A 17,735-nucleotide genomic window follows, 5' to 3' on the forward strand; every position below is an offset into this window, starting at 1 on the left:
TGTTAATTTGTTAGTAAAATGATATCTCCTTTAATTTCCCTTTCTAAAATTGTTAGGTTGAATGTCTCATGTGTTTAAAGACCATTTCATTGTCTTTTTCAGTTGCTGGCCATATTCTTTGATTTTTCTATTGAGAATTTGTTCTTTCTTTCTCTCTTTTTAAAATTTTTGTTGGAGTATAGTTGACTTACAGTGTTATGTTAGTTTCACGTGTACAGCAAAGTGAATCAGTTATACATACATATATATATATCTCCATTCTTTTTCAGATTCTTTTCCCATATAGGTTATTACAGAATATTGACTAGAGTTCCCTGTGCTATACAGTAGGTCCTTATTAGTTATCTATTTTAGATATAGTAGTGTGTATATGTTAATCCCAATCTCCTAATGTATCACTTCCCCGTGCGTTTCCCCTTTGGTAACCATAAGTTTGATTTTGAGATCTGTGAGTCTGTTTCTGTTTTGTAAATAAGCTTATTTGTATCATATTTTATTAGAGTCCACATATAAGTGATATCATATGATATTTGTCTTTCTCTGTCGACTTACTTCACTTAGTATGATAATCTCTAGGTCCATCTGCCAAGTGGCCAGAATGGCCATCACCAAAAAATCTACATATGATAAATGCTGGAGAGGGTTTGGAGGAAAGGGAACCCTCCTACACTGTTGCTGGGAATGTAAATTGGTACAACCATTATGTTTTTTTCTCTTACAAAAATATTACTCTGTTGCTGTATTAGTAATATTTTTAGGAAAATTATTTAATGTTACCTAGTAAGTGACATATTTTAGGTGGCTTAAGGGTCAAATGATACTCTAACCATAGAACAGTAATGCTGTGGCTTGATATTTTATTGTGCATGTATATGGATATAATCATATACACAGATATAAATCAGGTTATTAAAGTATAGATGAATATGTGCTCTTTATGAAACTCATGGGGAGTGAAAAATTAAAGGCCGTTCCTTGGCCCTCATTTTCCTTCACATCTACAGAAGAAACCACTGTTAACCAGTTCGGTGTGTAGCGTTCTAGGTATCTTGCTCTATTTGTAAGTGTTTACATATACGCAAATGTACATGCTTATATGCATATTTGTACATTTGTATACACTTAAAAAAATTCGTGGACTCATATATTCTGTAATGTCCCTTTTCCTCTTGAAACTGTGTCTTAGAGAGCTTTCTATTTTAGTGCAAATAGAAAGTACAAATACATTGTTTGTAGTGATCAGAAACTGCAAATGATTGAGTGGGTAGAGCATACTTTATTTAAATATTCCTTTGATCAGCTTTTAAGTTGCTTGTGCTATAGTGAACATCCTCATATATTTCCACATCTGTATCTATTCTCTATATATTTATGCGCATGAGATAGGATAGATTTCTAGATGTGAAAGTGATCAAGTGGTGTGCATATTTTATATTTTGATAGATATTGCTGAATTGCCTTTTAGTATATGCTGTACCATTTACATCCTTGCCAGCTGTTATGAGTGAGCATTTGTCTCTTCTGTACTCCCACAATCACTGAATATTATCAGTATTCTTCATTTTCCATTTAATTGCTTGACTTCCCTGATGACTTTGTGAGGTTGAACGCTTCATCATGTTTTACAGGTCAGTTCATTTTATCTATCAATTGCTTGTTTGTATTCGTTGTCCCTTCTCCTGTTAGGTTTATCTCTCAGTTTACTTGGTTCTTCCTTTATGTCCGTAAGTAAAGTTTTATTATATCTCTCATTAAAGTTGTTCCTAGTAACTTGATTGTTATTGCATCTCTTTTCATTACATTTGAATTGATTATCACTGCTGTTTTGTTCAATAGGAGGTATAGGAAAGTCGTTGATGTTTATATGTTACTATGGTGATCAGTCTTATAGAAAACTCTGTTAGAGCTTTTCAGTTGATTAACTTGTGTCTTCTAAGTAGATGTTGGTGATGTTATCTGTCAGTGATGACAGTTTTGTCTAGTCCCTTGTGGTGTTAAAACTTCTTATTTCCCTTTGTTTACCTTAATTACATAACATTCAGCCTTAGGTTACATGGCTTTCTTTTAAAGTTTGACTCCATATAAAATTTTTCTGTTCAGTGGGAAGCAGGACTATAGTTTGCTTATCTTTAGAATGGTTAGGTGGTTATCTGAATTCTAGTTACTAAATTCCTATTTTTCCTCTTGAGTTGTAGAACCATTGTATTCATTCAGCAAAGCACATATTGAGTGCCTGTGTAATGTCTGGTGCTGTTAGGTGTGGGGAGTGCAGTAGTGACTAAAACAAAATTCCAGCCCTTGTGGAGATTACATTCTATCTTAAGAGACAGATTAATAAAATAACAATAAATGTAATGTGAGGCACAAACAAGAATGAAGCGGGGAAATGGATAGCAAGTGACAGGCCCTATTTTGTGGATTTGCTGATAAGAAAAGTCCTCTCTGAGGATGTGACATTTCAGCAAAAACCTCAATGAAGAGAGGCCTGTGACTATCTGGGAGAAGTGTTCTAGGCAGAGGAATCCATAAATGCCAAGGCCCTGAAGTGGAACATCTTAGGTGTGTTTATGAAGTGCTAGGTGGCCAGTACAGCAGGATGGCAGAGTGTAAGGAGAAGAATGTCCCCATGTGAGGATCAGAGGGAACCAGGACAGGCACATGGTGTAGGGCCTAGTAGGACATGAGGACTTCGGACTTCATCCTAGGTGTGATGAGAAACCGTTGGAGGATTGAGAGGAAGAGAGTGACCTGTTTTAATTTAATGTTCAGAAAGATCATCCAGAATTGTTTGGGGAGCCTGTAGGCCGGTGAGAGTGGAAACAGGGAGGCCGCTAATTGCGATATAGCCAGTGGTTAAGAATATTGGCTATGGAGCTAGACCTATTAAATTTTTTTTTTTTCTTCAGCTAAGACAGCAAAAGAGATGATTTATTGTTACACGTTAACATTCAGCTGCAACTGAGAATAGAACTAGTCCAGTATGTCAAAGGTCCAGGGCAGAGGACCAAAAGGGACCGTTTTGATATGAGCAAGGTGGGTCTCTCAAAGGCGGTCGAGGCGATCAGAATGGCCATCGATGTTCCAGATCCACTGAGACAAGTTCTAGACAGTAGGCAAGCAGTCCAACAATTTGTACCAGCGTCCCTGGCCTCTGGCTTCTGTTGTTTCTGCTCCTGTGGCTTCCATGGCCGTACAAGTTTACTTGGACCTCTGCCTCATCTTTCTTCTTTTGCGCTTCAGCCTGTGCGTTCGCTTCTTCCTCCACTTCGCTCTCATGGTGCAGAGGTTTCTCAGAAGATAGCACTCTAGACCTATTAAATTTGAGTAAACTTGAAGATCCGTTATCTTCCCTGAGCTTCATTTTTTTTTTTTTTTTTTTTTTTTTTAGAAAGACCATTTTTTTAAAAATAGTTTTATTTATTTTTTTAAGTTTTTGGTCGCGTTGAGTCTTCGTTTCTGTGCGAGGGCTTGCTCTAGTTGCAGCAAGCGGGGGCCACTCTTCATTGCGGTGCGCGGACCTCTCGCTATCGCGGCCTCTCTTGTTGCGGAGCACAGGCTCCAGACGTGCAGGCTCAGTAATTGTGGCTCACGGACCTAGTTGCTCTGCGGCATGTGGTATCTTCCCAAACCAGGACTCCAACCCGTGTCCCCTGCATTGGCAGGCAGATTCTCAACCCCTGCGCCACCAGGGAAGCCCTGAGCTTCATTTTATTCATCTGTAAAATAGAGATGGTGATAAAACAGTGGCTCTTACATACTAAATGCTCAGTAAAGGCTAGTTGTATGATTCCCAATTGTAACAGTAACAAAAAGATGATGGTGACTTGAGGCTCTTAGCAATTGTAAATGGTGAGAAGTTTGCATGTTTGGAATACAGGTCTCTCCTGCTATCCGAAAGCAGTGTTCTTATGAAAACTTTCATAAGCCGAGATGGCATAAAGCGAAGAAGCAGTTACCCCTTTTTTTTTGGAAAAGTGAAAATCCTCTTTGGGTTTCTTTTGGTTGGTGAAAACAGGTACTAATGTAGGTCTCTTGTGAAAGTGAAGTGGCATAAAGCGAGCTTTTGAAAAGTGGGGGATACCTGTATATCTTGTAGGTAGAGCTGATGAGATTTGCTGACATGATGTATGGGGAGTGAGAGAAAGGGACCTAAAGTTATGGAGCTGGGTTCCTCAGGTGATTGATGCCACTATCGACTGAGGTGGGAAACATCGGAAAAAGCAAGTTTCAGAGGGTAGGGTGTGGAGTCACATTTGGTTTTTGATGTGTTAACTTTAAAGATGCTGTTGAGTAGACAGTTAAATATGAGTTGTAATTCAGTAGAGAGGTAGGAAATAGAGGAATTTGGGAGTTAACAGCATATACATAAAGAGACTGGGTGAGATTACCCAGGGAATGAGCCTTTGTATGTAGAGAAGAGATTTAATGACAGAGCCCTGGACACTCTACCATTTAGGGGTCAGTAAAGAGGAAGAGGAACCAGCAGAGGAAGTGAGAAGCAGCAGCCAGTGTGGTAGAAGAATCAGGAGAATGTTATGTCCAAGAAGCTAAGGAGAAAACGAGCACTTGTCTCATGGGCATATGACAGATTGAGAATTGGCAAGTTGTAGGTGCTTGGTAGAGTAACTAGATAATTTATTGATCAAACCAAGACCCCACCCCCCTCGCCCCCGTTTTCTGGCTGCACTGCGCAACACGTGGAACTTCCCTGACCAGGATCGAACTCGTGCCTCCTGTAGTGGAAGTGCAGAGTCTTAGTAGCCACTGGACCACCAGGGAAGTCCAAACCAAGACATTTTGAATGTGACAGGAGCACAATCATTATGTGAGAATGACAGGCCTAAACTGGCACAGTCCAGGCAAACCCAGTTGTATGTCACCCTGTTCTTTAGTGACCCTGATCCCAGCCCCTTCAGTGGGATGTGGGGGAGGACATTCAGATGGAGAGGCATGGAGCTGAAGTGGAGAATGGGATACGGAACTTTTTCAAGGAGTATTGTTCGAAGGTTGGTGCGGAGAAGCAGAGCAGTAGCTGGGAGAGGATGTGGAGTCCAGAGAGGGTTTTCTTTTTTTTTTTTAAAGAAGATTGTTGTTATTGCAGTAAATTGTATGCTGATGGGACTGATTTTCAGAGTAGAAAAGGTTGATAATTCAGGAGAAGAAGGGAATAATGCAAAGTTCATGAACAGGAAAGAAAATGTGATCCGGAACACAGGTAGAGGGATTGATGTCAGCTAGGAGCATACATAGTGTGTTTAATAGGAGGAAAGGTAGAGTATATGGAAAAGCATTCAGGAAAATCGGAGGGTTTGGTAGGAGGAGATGAAAACTCTTCTGACTACCTCCATTTTGCCATTGAAGTAACAAGCAAGTTCTATCAACTGAAGGGTGTAAAATGGAGAGTCTTAAATTTTTTTTTGTTTTTTTATTTTTGGCTGCGTTGGGTCTTTGTTGCTGCGTGTGGGCTTTCTCTAGTTGCGGTGAGCAGGGGCTACTCCTCGTTGGGGTGCACGGGCTTCTCATTGTGGTGGCTTCTCTGGTTGCAGAGCATGGGCTCTAGGTGGGGCTCCAGTAGTTGCAGCACGTGGGCTCAGTAGTTGTGGCTCGCGGGCTCTAGAGTGCAGGCTCAGTAGTTGTGGCGCACGGGCTTAGTTGCTCCGTGGCATGTGGGATCTTCCTGGACCAGGGATCCATGCATGTCCCCTGCATTGGCAGGTGGATTCCTAACCACTGCGCCACCAGGGAAGTCCCTTAAATGTTCGAAGACAGAAAAAGTATGAAATAAATATCTAAGGTAATGGGAGAGTAAACTGACCCAAGTGGAGATTGCTGGGCAGCAGTGAGGGGCTGCTTGAGGTGTGAGGTTAGAAATACAAAGTGAAGTCAGTAGCCTGGCTGTGTCTTTTTCCCTCAGCTTGAATTCACAGACCAGAGTAGGTGGAGAGTTAGATTTAATACGGATTGAGGTTTTTCCCAGACAAATATAATGGAATGAAATAAGAGAAAGTATTGAGGGTCTATGTAACAGAGTGATTATAACTGCTGACCATGGTATCCAAGCTGGGAAAAGAGGTAATAAAGATACGGGAATGAGGAGAGCATCCCAGTGACAATAGCTAACCGTGAGTGCCTACCAGGGAACTGGCATTGTAGGTGCTTTACATTCAGTCCTCAAAGTAATCCTGTGAGGTAGTGCTTTTGTACCACTTTACAGATGAGGAAATTGAGGCACTGAGTTTAAGCAGCTCATATATGGTTGTGCAGCTGGTAATTAGCCTTTTAATACAGGCAGTATGGCTCTGCAGTCCATGCTTGTAATCACTGTATTACAGCTGCCTCTTAGCTGAACCGTGAGAAGCTGGTAGGGGAGATGAATTGGCAGATCCTGTAAGGTTGAAGATTATTGGAGTGAGGTCCTACAGGGTGTAAAGCTCCTGTGGACACGGGTATACAAATACCTGTTCAAGTCCCTGCTTTCAACCTCTTGTTTTTTTGAGAGTGTGTGGGTCAACATGTCTTGGTCCAGTGGAGTGAAATCCTGAGACACTTAGAGGAGAGATGGTCTTGAGCTTGTAAGAATTTTTCCTTTGCCAATTTTGATGTGTGAGGGGCTGAGTAATGGACTTCTGACTGAAGTTATGTTTGGTAGCGAATACAGGCACTGGCCCAAGATAGCTAGCTCCCCTACCCCCAACAAATTTTTTTTTAAAGTTGAAGTTTAGGAGGAACCAGTAGTTTTACAGACCTCAGTTCATGGGTCTTCTCCCCATGGATCTGTTGCCCTCACTACAGTTTAGCTCTTACCAACTCAGTGACTTTGGGTAACTTATTTAACCTTTCTTAATTTCAGTTTGGTTATCTGTAAAATGGGAACAGTAATGTCTACTTCAACAGGATAGTTAAGAGGATTCAGTGAGAATAATGTACTTTAAGGTTTTTTGGGTTTTTTTGTTTTGTTTGGTCGTTTGTTTTTGCTTCATGTATTTTGAAGTTCTGTTGTTAGGTATACATACACATTTAGAATGAGAATTATGTGTTGTTGGGAATCAGTATTATCAATATGTAATATCCTTCTTTATCCCTGGTCATTTTTTTTTTTCGAAGTTTGCTTTGTATGACATTGGCAAATCCACTCCAGCTTAATTTTGATTAGTGTTGCATGGTATATGTTTCCTTAAATATGTCATTATATTTGATTTCAGTTTCAAGTAGGCAGCATATAGTTGGGGCATTTTCTTTTTTAATTGATTCTGACACAATGTATTTTTTTTTTTAATCTCTGTATTTTGATTGGAGTGTTTTAGGCCACTTACGTTTAATGTAATTATTCATTTGTTTTGATTTAGGCCCATCATTTGTTATTTATTTCTAGTGAGCCTTTAATTTTGGTTTTGTAATTTTTTATTTCTAAAATTTCTTCTTTATGTCTTTTCTTTATTTGCTCATACTTTCTATTTTAAGTTTTAAGAGTGTTCAGTATCGCTCATTTGAACATTTTATAATAGCTGCCTCAAAGTGCTCATCAGATAATTCCAACCTCTGTCATTTTATCATTAGCCTTTTTTGTTCATTGTACTTTTTCGTGTGATTTGATATTTTTGTAGTTCTCTATGTATCAGGTAATTTGGATTGTTTCTTGAACATTTTAGATATTATAAGACTGTGTGTTTTAAAAACATGGAGAATGGTGGTAATTTTGATTTAGCAGGCACTTGGCCTGGGTAGGTCCAAGCTACAGGTTTCAACCAGCCCTTTGTGGGCTTGTAGTATAAGGTCAGTTTAGTTTTCAAAGCCTTTTGCAAGACTGTTTCTATTTGTACTGTATGTGCAGTACCAAGTAATCAGTCTGGGACCTGGCCAGAGGTCTGTTAGCTCAGTTCTGAAAGGCTTTCTTATACTAATTAGGATCAGGTCCACCCATGGGCAGGTTGTTGGTCAGATCAGGCGAGCTCTCTCATTTTCTGCACCTCAGCAGTCACTCCTGGGTTTCAGACTTCTTTGAGTTCAGGCCAGGAGATACTGGAGAGGTAAAATAGAAGTAAACTTAGTGATACTTTGGTAGTACTTTGAATTTTGGTGTCTGTTCTTGAACAGCCTGCTGTTGCATGTCTTTAAGGAAACTCAAATAGCTGTTTCATGAATTATTTACATGTTTTATAGTTACATTCAGTGAGAGAAAAAGTTTGGCATATATTCCTTCATCTTATTTAGAGCTGGAGCCCCTTGATAATCTTTTGTTTGAGATTTTTATGTGTGTTTTTAAATCGAAAAATAGGTTGTAATTTTATTTTCTTTGAATACCCTTGTTTTGACTTGGTATGTATGACAATTATAATATCTGCAAAAAATAGGTAGTAGAGTGTTCCTTTTTTATTCTATGGAAAAGGTGTCTGTTTATGATGGATATTGGTTTTATATAGTGTCTTTGATTTTGCTGTCAGTGGAATGCCAGCCTCATAGAATCAGTTGGAAAGTGTTTCCTTCTCCATTATTTACAGAAGATAGTGCAGGATTAGTATATCTTAAAAGTTTGATAGAATTCATCAGTAAAGCCATTTGGGATTGGATTTTCTTTGTGTGAAGGTTTATACTTACAAATTCAATTTTTAAAATAGATAACTGGGTTATTCAAATTTTCTATTTCTATTCTTAAGTCATTTTTGGTAATTTGTGCCTTCCAGGGATTTTGGTCCATTTCATCTACGTTGCTGATTCATTGACATAAAATTATTTATAATATAATGTCATTGTCCTTTTTTTTTTTTTTTTTTTTAAATTTATTTATTTATTATTTATGGCTGTGTTGGGTCTTCGTTTCTGTGCGAGGGCTTTCTCTAGTTGCGGCAAGCGGGGGCCACCCTTCATCGCGGTGCACGGGCCTCTCATTATCGCGGCCTCTCTTGTTGCGGAGCACAGGCTCCAGACGCGCAGGCTCAGTAATTGTGGCTCACGGGCCCAGTTGCTCCGCGGCACGTGGGATCCTCCCAGACCAGGGCTCGAACCCGTGTCCCCTGCACTGGCAGGCAGATTCTCAACCACTGCGCCACCAGGGAAGCCCTCATTGTCCTTTTAATGTGTGTAGTCTCTCTAGTGATGACCCCTGTTTCATATTTTCTATTGGTAGTTTGTGAGGGTTTTTTTGTTTGTTTTTCTTTTCTTGATCATTTTTGCTCGAGAGTCATCTATTTTATTCTTTCAAAGAAGTATCTTTTGGTTTCACTGATTTAAAAAAAAATTGTTGTGCTTTTATATCATCGATTTCTGCTCTTTATTATTTCTTCCCTTCTGTTTATTACAGGATTGATTTGATTTTCATTTTTTAATTTCTTAAAGTAGAGACCTGTATTACTATTAGAGTTGAGCTGTTATTTTCTGATTTAACTATTTTTTTTTACTGTTTATTTTTATTGAGGTGTAGTTGATGTACTATATTACAGAAGTTTCAGGTGTAGAAAATAGTGATTAACAATTGTTTTACAATTTTTAAAGGTTATATTTTTCAGTTTATAGTTATTATAAAATATTGACTATATTCCCTGCATTGTACTGTATATCCTTGTAGCTTATTTATTTTGTACATGTTTGGTACCTCTTAATTCCTTGACATAGGAATCTTACATCTTGACTCTGATATAACTATCTTGCCCTTGATATAATTATTTAAGTAAGTTTCCCTCTTTCACTGCTTTCCTGAATCTTAATGAAATTCTGTGTTTTCATTTTCATTTAGCTCAAGCTATTTTTTAATTTCCTTGTCATTTCTTTCTTGACTAGTGCCTTATTTAGAATTGTGTTGTTTACTGAATATTTGAGGATATTGCATACATCTTTTTTGTTTGTTTACAGTTTAATACTATTATGACCAGAGAACATGTTCTATATGATTTCAGTCTTTTAAAATTTGTTGAACTTTGTTTTATGGCCTACAATATGGCTTATTCTCTGGATTGTGTGCTTGGAAAGAGTAGGTATTCTGTTGTCATTAGGTAGGGTGTTCTATAACTGTCAATTAGGTCCATGTGGTTGGTAGTAGTCTTAAGTCTTCTGTCTCTTTATGGAGTTTTGTGTCTACCTGTATCAGTTATTGAGCAGAGTGTTGCAATATCCAGATATAATTGTGGGTTTAAACATTTCTCCTTGCAATTATGTATTTTGAAACTTTGCTATTGAATGCATACATATTTAGGACTGTTATCTCCTTGATGAAGGTTCTTGTTTTCTTAAGTTAATCTGATAAAATTTGCCTTTGAATTGTTGTATTAAGACCATTTATGCTTAACATAATTATTTATGTGAATGGGTTTAAATCTACTTGCACTTTGTTTTGTATTTGTTCATTCTCTCCCATTTTTTCCTTTGTTTCCTTTTATTCATTTCCTGTCTTTTTTGGGTTAATTGAATATTTTTTTAGGATTCTATTTTATCTCCATTTGACTAAATAAGCTGTGTGTGTGTGTGTTTACAAAAGAGTAACTTTAGGATTTACGTTACACATTTTTAACTCATCAGAGTCTACCTTCAATTAATATCACTTCAGATGTAATAAAAGGCCTGTACATCAGTATACTTTTACCCTCCAATGTTTTGAACTATTGTTGCCATACATTTAAATTTTATATATATTATGAAATCCACAATAAAATATTTTTGCTTTGAACAGTGAGTTAACTTTTAAAGAGATTTAAAAATAAAAGTCTTTTATATTTATTCACATAGGTACCATTTCCATCACTCTTTATTCCTTTCCATAGAGGAATTTTGATCCATATTTTTATTGAGTATTATTTTCCTTTTTTCTGAAGAATTTCCTTGACGTATCTTCTAATGAAGGTTTTTTGGTGAAGAATTTGTTTAGCGTTTGTTTGAAAAAAATTTTAGATTACTATTATTTATCTATCTATCTATCTATGGCTGCGTTGGGTCTTTGTTGCACGTGGGCTTTCTTTAGTTGCGGTGAGCTGGGGCTACTCTTTGTTGTGGTGCACAGGTCTCTCATTGCGGTGGCTTCTCTTTGTTGCGGAGCACGGGCTCTAGGACGCACGGGCTTCAGTAGTTGTGGCTTGTGGGCTCTAGAGCGCAGGCTCAGTAGTTGTGGCGCATGGGCTTAGTTGCTCCGCGGCACATGGAATCTTCCCGGACCAGGGCTCGAACCCGTGTCCCCTGCATTGGGAGGCAGATTCTTGACCATTGAACCACCAGGGAAGTCCCTCAAAAGTTTTTTTTTAAGTTAAACATAACTTAAACATAACTACTACTACTTACACTACTTGCCTTAATAAATTCTGAAAATAATTATTCTCTCCCTTTTTCTATGAACAATAAAATCAACCTTAGCCCTGATCACCCTTTCCCATCAAGTTGTTGTCATCTCTTATTTTTTCTGCCTACTTTCCCCCTTCCCCTCATGAATGATGCTGTTTTGTCTGCTTGACTTGGTGTGTTATATTGGCAATATTTCTAATATTATATTTGCATTCTGATTATATTTATTGGTATTTTTTTTCATCCATAGCTTTTTTGGATATGCTAGAATTTTGGTTTGGTTATTTCCTTTTAATTTTTTTTTGTGGGATGAGGATGACTTTTTGAGAGTGTGTAGTATTGCATTTATAAAACTATTTGGACTTTGATCGCTTTAACTTAAAAAAATTTTTATATCTCCTTTACTGGTTTTGATGGATTAATATCCTTTTAAAAATAAGATTTAGGGCTTCCCTGGTGGCGCAGTGTTTAAGAATCCACCTGCCAATGCATGGGACACGGGTTCGAGCCCTGGTCCGGGAAGATCCCACAAGCCGCGGAGCAACTAAGCCCGTGCGCCACAACTACTGAGCCTGTGCTCTAGAGCCCACGAGCCACAACTACTGAAGCCCGCACGACTAGAGCCTGTGTTCCACAACAAGAGAAGCCACCGCAGTGAGAAGCCTGTGCATCACAATGAAGAGTAGCCTCTGCTCACCACAACTAGAGAAAGCCTGCATGCAGCAACGAAGACCCAACGCAGCCAAAAATAAATAAATACATAAAATTAAAAAAAAAAAGATTTAAATAGGTTTCCTGCTGTTTAAAACAGCCTTTTTTGCTTTACCTTTTCATATTATTTTTCTCTATTCCTTATTGTTTTCAAGTCTAAGTATTTTTCAAATAAATACTGTGTTCGTTTGTACTTTTTCTTTTTAAGTAGTGAAATAATTTAAAGCTCTGAAATTATCTGAATACTGCTTTGTCAATTTCTAAGGTTTTTTTTAATATGTAATGTCTTTTTTTTTTAATGTGTTTAAAAACTTTTTTTGACTCATTTCTATCCTTTATGAGACCTCAAAAACCTTAAAGGTCTTTTTTTTTTTTAATTGCATTGGGTAAGAGAATTGTACTTTACCATGATTCTTTTTTTTTTAAACATCTTTATTGAAGTATTGCTTTACAGTGTTGAACATTGCAATGTTGAACATTGCTTTACAATGTTGTGTTAGTTCCTGCTGTATAACAAAGTGAATCAGCTATATGTATACATATCTTCCCATATCCCCTCCCTCCCTATCCCACCCCTATAGGTGGTCACAAAGCACCGAGCTGATCTTACCATGATTCTTATGTTTATTTTACTTTACTGAAATGTTTATAAATTAAAATTCATCACACTTGTAAGGCAAGTGTGATTAGATCATGCTTAATAGTTAGATTTTTTGTTTTTTTGGGGGGTGGTTTGCAGGAGTGTGCCTCACTTTCTCCTTAAGGGGTAGGTGTCTTAAAAATGCAGACATCTGGACATCACTCCTCAATTTCATTAGATATAGAGGTGTAACCTGGTGTGTGAACTTTGAACCCACTAGGTAGTTAAAAACCACTACTGTAGGGCTTCCCTGGTGGCGCAGTGGTTGGGAATCTGCCTGCTAATGCAGGGGACACGGGTTCGAGCCCTGGTCTGGGAGGGTCCCGCATGCCGCGGAGCGGCTGGGCCCGTGAGCCACAGCTGCTGAGCCTGCGCGTCTGGAGCCTGTGCCCCGCAACGGGAGGGGCCGCGATAGTGAAAGGCCCGCGCACCGCGATGAAGAGCGGTCCCCGCACCGCAATGAAGAGTGGCCCCCGCTTGCCGCAACTGGAGAAAGCCCTCGCACGAACCGAAGACCCAACACAGCCAAAAATAAATAAATAAATAAATAAAGTAGGGGGGGAAAAAAAAAAAAAACAATATCTTAAAAAAAAAAAAAAAACCACTACTGTAGACGGAGGGAGTGATCTCAAGTTCTGGTAAAAGAGGGGAAAACCTAGCCTGGAAAATACTTACAGAAGTTATGACGTTACAGAGTTATGATGACACAAACATATTAATATGGGCCTCTGTCCCCACATTTAGGTATAAGGAAGGGCTGAATATGTGGGAAAAATGACTGTGAAGTGTGATATTTACTATTTGATATGGTAAAGTGAAGGAAAAATTGCCTAAATTATTTTGTGTACCTTCAACTTGTGCTTTATTTTGAGTATAATTCTAAGCTTTAATGTGTAACATTTAATCATATGTTTATTTCTTTGTCCATAGGCCTCGAAGTAGAGGAAAAAGTACAGTGGAAGATGAGGACAGCATGGATGGGCTGGAGACAACAGAAACAGAAAATACTGTGGAAACAGGTTTCAAAACTTAATTAAAAAATTTAAGAACTTACAGAGTAATTTGTACAGTTAGCAGTCGTCTATACACCGAGTTCTAAAACTTCCATGTGCTAGAGTAGTTTAATAAGTAATGACAAAGTCAAAAAACCGAGTTTTCTCCCTTTTTTTCCCCTAAAGCTCTGATTTAGTAGAAATCGTTTAATCTCTGTAGAGAAATATTTTATTAAAGCAGAATTAAAACTGGAATAAACAGTAATTCCGGGCCATTCGTATGATATCTCACGGGAGATTTCTGGCTTATGAACCATCTGGTGTTTGTTTATTGTGTTAGCATATATGTGAGGAAAAAATATGTTCCATTAGCAAATAATACTGTGAAATGCTGGGTGAGACCAGAGCAAATACTTCCTAGTCTACTGGACTTTTAGGTGCCTTAAATAAGCTAATGTGTGTTTTGCATCTGCAAAAGGAAAATAGAATAGGTTGCCCAAAGTAGTTTCCAAAATTTATATACCAAGTTAGTGATTTAATGAGCTGTCAACGGGACTAGGTTTCATATTGTATTCACAGGATATCTATGCGAGATGGTCTGTCATTGTCAGTATTTTTACAGTTGTTGTTTAGACATAGTTGATAGGCTTTTTCTCTGATGTTGAATGTCACCACCTTGATGCTTACAGAATGTCATACAGTTTTTAGAGAAAATTAGAAATTGCTGTATCTTTTATAATATAATTTTCCATGGAATACTTTTGGTTGTCAAATGTGTTGCTATTATATGCCTGTAATTCTTGGAAAAGGCTTCAAAAGTTCTGCAGTTCTCATTCCTTTTTCCCATAGAGTCTAGTTAAGTAGAGTGACAGGAGAGAAGCTTGGAAGTTCAGAATTGTACATTTTACCCTTTGGTGTACATTCATTACCACATTATTTATTTGTTTTTATAAATTTATTTATTTTATTTATTTTTTTTTGGCTGCATTGGGTCTTTGTTGCTGCGTGCAGGCTTTCTCTAGTTTCGGCAAGCAGGGGCTACTGTTCATTGCGGTGCGTGGGCTTCTCATCGCGGTGGCTTCTCTTGTTGCCGAGCCTGGGCTCTAGGTGTGCGGGCTTCAGTAGCTGTGGCTCGTGGACTGTAGAGCACAGGCTCAGTCGTTGTGGCGCACGGGCTTAGTTGCTTCGCCGCATGTGGGATCTTCCTGGACCAGGGCTCGAACCTGGGTCCCCTGCACTGGCAGGCAGATTCTTAACCACTGTGCCACCAGGGAAGCCCCTCATTACCACATTACTTTAAACTTGGATTTATATAAGTTCTCCACTAGTTATTTTTCATAGATTTTCCCCTTAATTTAAATTTTTTCTGTACTTTGTACCGTTAGTTTCTTGTGAAAAGTTTTTTGTAATTTTAAGTGACATTTGCGGTGTAATGATTACTTGCAAGTCCCTTTAAGCCAGTGCTGTAAGACTGTCCACAGGTCCTGTTTTGTTGCACTTACCAGAAGTCTCCCTGAGTACTCTGTCTTATTCTCTGAAGATTTAGCACGTCCCTTTCCATTTTCCTCTCCTTCTCCCATTGTCAATTTTAATAATCTATTCAACACCCAGACCTCGTAGCTCCTTGACTTCCTCAGAATCCTCTTCTCCAGCCCACCTCAGTCACTCATTCTTATGGCCAAACTTTAGCCTTTATCACTGTATCACTTACTAGGACACTTGCTGTTTCACTTCCAAAATCTGTTTCAACTGTCCTTACTATACCTGTTCTTTTACTAGCTCACTTTTTCCTAATATCCACACCACAGTAATTCTTCAGACACACTGAATTCTCCAATTCAGTGATCTTACTGATGGGGTTTGTCAGCCTCCTTTTCTAGTTCAGATTCTGTGATCCATTATTGTAGTCGTTCTGTTATGCACCCTTAAACTCTTTTGCCATCCTCCCGCTATTTTGCTTTCATAACAAAACTCAGACTCTGCATTTTGGCAGCGAGAATGGCTGGAGAAAACCATAAACTTGCTGACTGGTGGCATTTTAAACGTATGACCTCACATCTCAAGTGGGTCGTGATTGCTATCCTCCACTCATTCTAGTCTACTTAGAATTCCCTCTCCCGTTATCAGGGACAATTCTTTCACCACCTTTTCTTCTCCCTTCAAACTTCTAACAACTCATTTTTCATTTTTCAGTTGACGATCTTGATTATTTCAATGAAAAAATCAATAGAAGCAAGCAGGAAAGAAATTCCACATTCATCCGCAATCAAATCTTCTTTCCTGCTTGCATGTCTGTCCATCTATTTTATTATACCTTCCTAACTTAAAGTGGGATGAAAAGTCTTTGGGGTCATCTACAGCCAACTCTTCTACCTGTGTCCCGGATACTGTCCCATTTGCGCCTTCAGTTTTCCTTGGTTTCTGGTATCAAGAATTTCCTCTCTCAGTGAATCATTTCCATTAGTATTAGCATTTGTTGCAGTATCACCCTTCTTAAACATAAGTAACTTCTCGTGGTCAGCTACCCCTTTTAGCTACTATATTGCATCTTTGCTCATCTTTATAGCAAAAGCGCTTGAAAGAATTGTCTATACTTATGGTTGTTACTTATTTTTGACCATTTTTTCATGAACCTACTCCAGTCAGGCTTTCTTCCTCCCACTCTCCCAGAACTGGTTTTGATTTCGTATTGCCAAAACCACTGTTGAGTCTTTGTCCTCCTTAGGTATTCAGTGTCATTTTCACACAGCTAACCACTTTCAGGAGGAAAACTTTTTTTTTTAATTTGGCTTTCAGGACACCACATTCTCTTGCTTTTTCTTATCTCACTGATCTCTTTTGCTCATCTCACAGATTAGGTGGTCTCATTTAGTTCAGTTGCTTTAAATATTATCTGTGTGCTGGTAACTCTAAAAATTATATTACCAGCTCTTTTCTTGCTTTGAACACAACCAGTATCTTCAGCTTACTTCTTAACATCTCCTCTTAGATTCTTTTTTTTTTTTTGAGACATGTATATAATATGTATTTGTATACGTATAGTAACACTAATCTTCATTTATCAATTTCCCCCCTCCTTTCCTTTTAATTAATTAATTTATTTATTTTTGGGTGTGTTGGGTCTTCGTTTCTGTGCGAGGGCTTTCTCCAGTTCCAGCGAGTGGGGTCCACTCTTCATCGCGGTGCGCGGGCCTCTCACTATCGCGGCCTCTCTTGTTGCGGAGCACGGGCTCCAGACGCGCAGGCTCAGAAGTCGTGGCTCACGGGCCTAGCCGCTCTGCGGCATGTGGGACCTTCCCAGACCAGGGCTTGAACCCGTGTCCCCTGCATTGGCAGGCAGACTCTCAACCACTGCGCCACCAGGGAAGCCCTCCTCTTAGATTCTTAAGAGGGTCTCAAACTTAATGTGTTTTCTGTGGAACTGTTTACTGTTGTCCCGAAACCTTCTATTCGTCCAGTGTTCCCACCTCAGTAAATGACATCGTGTATTGTTCAGGCTTGAAATACAGAGCCTGTTGGAAAATGCTTTGGGCTTTACCTTGATAATCCTGCCTGATTTCAGTCACCTCTCATCTCCTCCTCTGCTGTCACTACAGAACTAGTCACCACCACTGCTCGTGTGGACTGCTGCAGGAGCTTCCCAACTGGTCTTGCTGCTCTTACTCTCACTCCATTCTAGTTTTGTTCTTCATGTAGTAGTGGAGTGAGCTTTTAATTAAAACCCAAAGTAAGAGTCTTTTATTTCCCTTCTGTAAACTATTCAAGGCCTCCAGGGATACTTAAAATAAAACCTAAAGTCCATGTATGATCTTCAAGCTCTACTGACCTTGGCTACCTGTCCAGCCACATCTCCTGTCTTCCCCTTGCTCTCTGGGCTCCAGCCATATTCCTTTTTCAGGCACTTGAACTTTTTGTCTTCTTTGCTTGGAACGCCTTTCTCCCAGATACTCATGGAACTTTTTGCCGTACGTCAGTCAAATTTCTACCCAGTGCTGTCTTGTTGGAGAGGCCTTTCCTGACCAACCTGTTGAAAAGCAGCACTTGTCGTGCTGTATCCTCTTCTCCTGCTTTACTTTTCCTCCTAGTATTTAACAGATATGACATTATATTACATATTTGTTTGTGTGCCT

The 17,735-nt window shown here is 38.9% G+C and overlaps 1 protein-coding gene across 17 annotated transcripts in view; it reads left to right on the forward strand.

The window, feature by feature from the left end:
• KMT2C (lysine methyltransferase 2C) overlaps positions 1–17,735 on the forward strand; it is a 288,523-nt gene that overhangs the window by 63,819 nt on the left and 206,969 nt on the right. For all 17 annotated transcript variants that reach the window (XR_009008902.1, XM_057550459.1, XM_057550470.1 and 14 more), the window contains one exon: positions 13,544–13,632. Coding sequence is in view for 16 of the 17 variants with exons in the window: in XM_057550459.1 (XP_057406442.1) it covers positions 13,544–13,632 (89 nt within the window). In the remaining variant the exon portion in view is untranslated. The remainder of the gene's footprint in view (positions 1–13,543; positions 13,633–17,735) is intronic.

The sequence above is a fragment of the Balaenoptera acutorostrata genome, chromosome 7 (assembly GCF_949987535.1).
Source record: "Balaenoptera acutorostrata chromosome 7, mBalAcu1.1, whole genome shotgun sequence".
Lineage (NCBI taxonomy): Eukaryota > Metazoa > Chordata > Mammalia > Artiodactyla > Balaenopteridae > Balaenoptera > Balaenoptera acutorostrata.